The sequence below is a fragment of the Notothenia coriiceps genome, unplaced genomic scaffold (genome assembly GCF_000735185.1).
Source record: "Notothenia coriiceps isolate Sejong01 unplaced genomic scaffold, NC01 NC01_scaffold00012636, whole genome shotgun sequence".
NCBI lineage: Eukaryota > Metazoa > Chordata > Actinopteri > Perciformes > Nototheniidae > Notothenia > Notothenia coriiceps.
In genome coordinates this window covers 1-4328 of record NW_011345337.1, presented here as the reverse complement: position 1 = coordinate 4328, position 4328 = coordinate 1, and the positions used below count along the sequence as shown (strand labels likewise).

Genomic DNA, 4328 nt, shown 5'->3' with positions numbered 1-4328 from the left:
AGGAATCTTGCCTCGCTTCTGAAGCAAGTGACTCGGAAGACATGTGCTACCAAGCAAGCATACTCGACATTGAGAAACACCCTCTGTAGCTCAACAACACTAACGCTAACATTTTATTTTAACATATTGAGCCTTACATACATATTTTGAACATATTTTTAGACTCAAACTAATATTTAGCCTATTACAATTGCAATTTCATTAGAAAGTAAATTCATTGTGCTGCCCTTTTTTTATTTCATAACAATGTAACCACCTGGGAGCCAATAAGGACCTCAAAGGTCATGATTGGGCACACTACAAAACCTCTTTTCATGTCAATTGATGCAAAGTAACTCTTCTACACAAGAGGAACGTGTTCAGTGCGTTGTAGTGTTAACATGACTTCATCTCTTCATCGTCCCATACCTCCGTTACTGTTCAAAGGCTTCATCCTGTGGGCTTTTCTACAGTGATGGGCGTGTGGAGAGCAGGGAAATAAATACATTGGGCCAGTGAATGGTAACAACAACAACAACAACAACAACAAGATATGGTTCATAAACTAAAATAAAATAAAGGCTCATAGCCTGCAGCTGGTGAAGTCCACCAAATATTTAAAGGCTGGTTAAAGGTTATGAAATCCAAACATTTTAACGAGGCACCTCGCCTCAGGAAACAACTTGTTCTCCATTCAGTGCTGTTGGCACTCCAAACTGGACGGCCATTTCTGTGTAAACAGGGCATTAACTAAATCAGGGGTCTCAAACTCAAGGCCCGGGAGCCAAATCCGGCCCGCGACTTGATTTCATGTGGCCCCATAAGAGCTTTAAAGAATATAATACGTTTATTATACGGTTACTTGCCACTTTACAGAAGCAGGTTGCCCATAAACTACATGTCCCAAAATGCATCTTGTTTTGTGACATGTGCACCGAAGAGACTTGCAATTATTTGCCCTGGTCTTCTGCTCTCAGACGTAGTTAATTACTAAGTTATTATCCTATCCGATAATAATCCAATTCAGAGGCAATAATGTAATATAATACATTATTTTATATATATATTATATATTTATATAGTTACAACCGGCACTTTGAGTGCAAGCTTTATGCGAATGTGGCCCGCGATGAAATTGAGTTTGACACCCCTGAACTAAATCCAAAGAGAGCGTTTTAATCGAATGGGTCCTGCAGCAGCAGCGGACAACACGGCTGTACAGTCATTGTGATTCATTTTAGGATGGTCACTTTCAAAACCCTCACTAACCATCTCAGGTTTGTCCCATTTTTGTTGAATTTGTATTCAAATTTCTTTGCAAAATATATATTTATAATAGATACATATATTCATATGTCACAGTAATATACAAAACAAGTGCTTAAAAAATAAAGGTGATGTCGATCTTCGTGTGAAACAATGGAGATGGTCGGGTAGAGTATGGGTTGGTAGAGGTAGGGTCGGGAAGAGGTATGGAACTTGATATTTGTAGTGTTGGTGGATCTTTGGTCAAGGGAATGTCCCCAAGCGTACGTTTGCATTAGATTTAAATTAAGGCAGATAGCCATACATGTGTATGTTTGTCTACAGTCAGATAAGTACCAAATTTATAGTACTAATAAAGCTCAAAACTTTTCTTTTTCCAACATTCTTGTTTGTACGAGATCTTAATGTTGACGAAAAGCAGGTAGTTCCATTCCTCCTCTCTTCACATAAAAAAAAGTGCTTCTGTAAATATGGAGAGGATTTAAGAAATGACAAATCTGTACAATATATACAAACACGATACAGCCCTACAAGATGTCCAGCCTTTTAGGAAGGGAGAGGGGAGTAGAAAAACCCAGCTTCCTGTCCCAAGGGCTTCAGGGAGGGGGTTTGATTTGAGGGCAAAGGCATGATGGCAGGGTCGTTCTTAGAAGCAGAATTATGTCTTTTCGAGAAGCGGTGATCGCCTAATCTCGCCTCTTGTTTCGTCGTCCACCTGTCTCCTTTTTTTTGCCCGCCTCCGCCTGTTTTAAGCCTCCAACCGGGCTTTCTCTCTTAGTGTTCTGCTGAGGCAAGAGGGACAAGTATGGATGTTGGGGCAGGGGAGGCGGCGTCGCAGAAGAAGGGGTCGTCGGGGATTCCTGGCCCGAAGCCCCACTGCTCCCGGTACTCATGGCCCGGTGTTTGAGTCTCAGTTTGTGGGGCAAAGCGGTTCCTTTCACCTCGCCCACAGGTTCTCGACCCTGGATCTGAGGGCTTCCCTGGGAGGGGGGAGAAGGCGAGGCAGGATGGTGCAGACTGGTAAGCTGTTGGTAGTTGCCCATATCTGATAAAGATGAGATGGGGGTCTCCTCATCGTCCGTAGAGGCGTCTTTGTCAGGATCTATATCACTGGACGACGTGTCCTTGCTCGGTTGGACTCTGTCGTAAGACTCCGTTCTTTCGTAGGTGAGCATTGGCGGCTCCTCGCCTTGGGCACTGAGGTATGAATGCTGTTGCTGCTGGAGATGGTGGTACAGGTGGGACTGGTCTGCTGATGAATCTCTCTCCTGATGGTGCTGCGGGGGGAGTTGGTAGTCTCTGTACGCATGTCTCTCTCCAGCCTCGTCAGCAAGGTCATACCGAGGGGAGTCTAACGTCTTCATCTCCAGCTGCTTCGTCACCTCCGCCAGTGTCTCCGTGGAGGAGTTCTCTGGAAGACACTGAGGCAATCGTCCAACACTCATCTGGTTTTGTTTGTGTGCCGCCTGCATATCGATGTCCTGGTGCCTTTCCACGGGATAGGAGGCGCTGCTGGAGCCGTACAGAATGACGCTCCTCTGGGCGGCTGGTGGGTGAGGGTTGGGCTGGCTGACGGTGTTCATAACAGGCTCCTGATGGGGTTGTTGTTGTTGTTGTTGTTGGTGGTGCTGTTGTTGCTGGCTCTGATATACCGCCTCCAGCTCCTGAGAATGTATCTGGTGGTGGGTCGGCACAGCAGCCAGACCTCGGTGGATGTCCAACATGATCTGGGGGGTGGTGCCATTGGTAATGTCCATCTCTATCCTGTCCACCTCTTGTTTGATCTCAAAGGGAATTGGCTCGGGGCTGTCCCTGGAGGATCCGTCGGACATATCGGAGAGGGAGCCGCGTGGAGAGTATTTCACCAGCTGCCTGTGGCCGGACTGCTCTGTTTCTGAGGAGTCAGAGTTCATCATCACCTGAGAGCCGCTAGAGTAACCGCTGGAGTAGTACTGGGCAGAAGAGGAGGAGGAGGACGTTAAAATCTCTGCATTCGCCGCGCTGTTGCTCGCTCCAAGCTGCTGACTCTTTTCAATGTAGGAGGCCGTGCTTATGAGGCCGAAACGCAGCTTCAGCTGGAGCAGCTCCGTCTTCAGAATCATGTTCTCGTCATTCAGTGCAAGGACACGGTTCTCCAAGACCATATCATTGATGCGTCGCTTCTCCCGGGAGCGCTTGGCCGCCTCGTTGTTTTTGCGGCGTTTCTCCCAATAGCAGGCGTCTTTCTTCTCGTCCGAAATGAATTCTCGCTTTCGCCGGCAGTTCATGTTATTTTTGGACTTGGCGCTGCGACCCATGCGAGATGGACTCCCTTCTGCAGACGGAAGAGACTCTTCATAACTGCTGAAGGTCTCGATGCAGTTATGGTTATCCTCTGACGTCAGATTTTCCATCTTTGTATGGTGGCAGCCAGTTTGAAATGTTACTTAGGAAAAGGAGCAGGTTAGAGGTCAAGGGGGATGAGGGGCTGGCGACTAAAACAACTCTTCTCGTAAAGTTCTCAGTCTGTTTATTGTAAGTTCAGTGTAGGAGGGGGCTCAAGTGTCCAAATTAGCCAAAATGATAAAGAACATCTGGAGCTGTGCATTAGTAACCGTCATTTATCCACTTCAGTGTCCAGACTCCTCCAAGTATCTAAGTGTGTCAGGCCAGTCTTGAAAAAGCACAAATGTCTTGTTTTCGTCTCGTCGGTTGTAAAAACTGAGCTGGCGGAGAAGTGTCCTAGATCTCCAGGAAAACAGCAGGATGTAGCTCGGCCCGTCTACCTCCGCTTGTCAGTCTCCCGGGGAGCTTCACACTCGCTCCGTCTGTCTGTCTCTTCGGTTGACTGCAGAATGAAAGAACAAAAAAAATCTGTTAATTCATGAGGACTGCTGGTGATCCATTATGCATTCTCAAAGCAGGATTATTTACTTTAAAGGTCCCCTATTATACTGTTTTTCATCAATATCTTATAGGTCTCAGATATATACAGAACCGGTCTCTGATTGGCTGAAACACCAAACAGATCATTGCAGCATTACCCATAATCCCCTCTGTTTCAGCCCTGTTTCAAAAGTGCGGATTGAAAATAAGGAGCCCCT

General features: G+C 46.4%; 1 protein-coding gene across 1 annotated transcript; it reads right to left on the bottom strand.

Moving 5' to 3' along the window:
• Positions 1–1064: 1064 nt before the first annotated feature.
• On the bottom strand, positions 1065–4087 carry LOC104947543 (putative uncharacterized protein DDB_G0294196). The gene has a single exon (XM_010773591.1). It carries the CDS (start codon positions 3636–3638, stop codon positions 1932–1934), a length of 1707 nt encoding a protein of 568 aa, XP_010771893.1. The 5' UTR covers positions 3639–4087; the 3' UTR covers positions 1065–1931.
• Between the last annotated feature and the right edge of the window lie 241 nt (positions 4088–4328).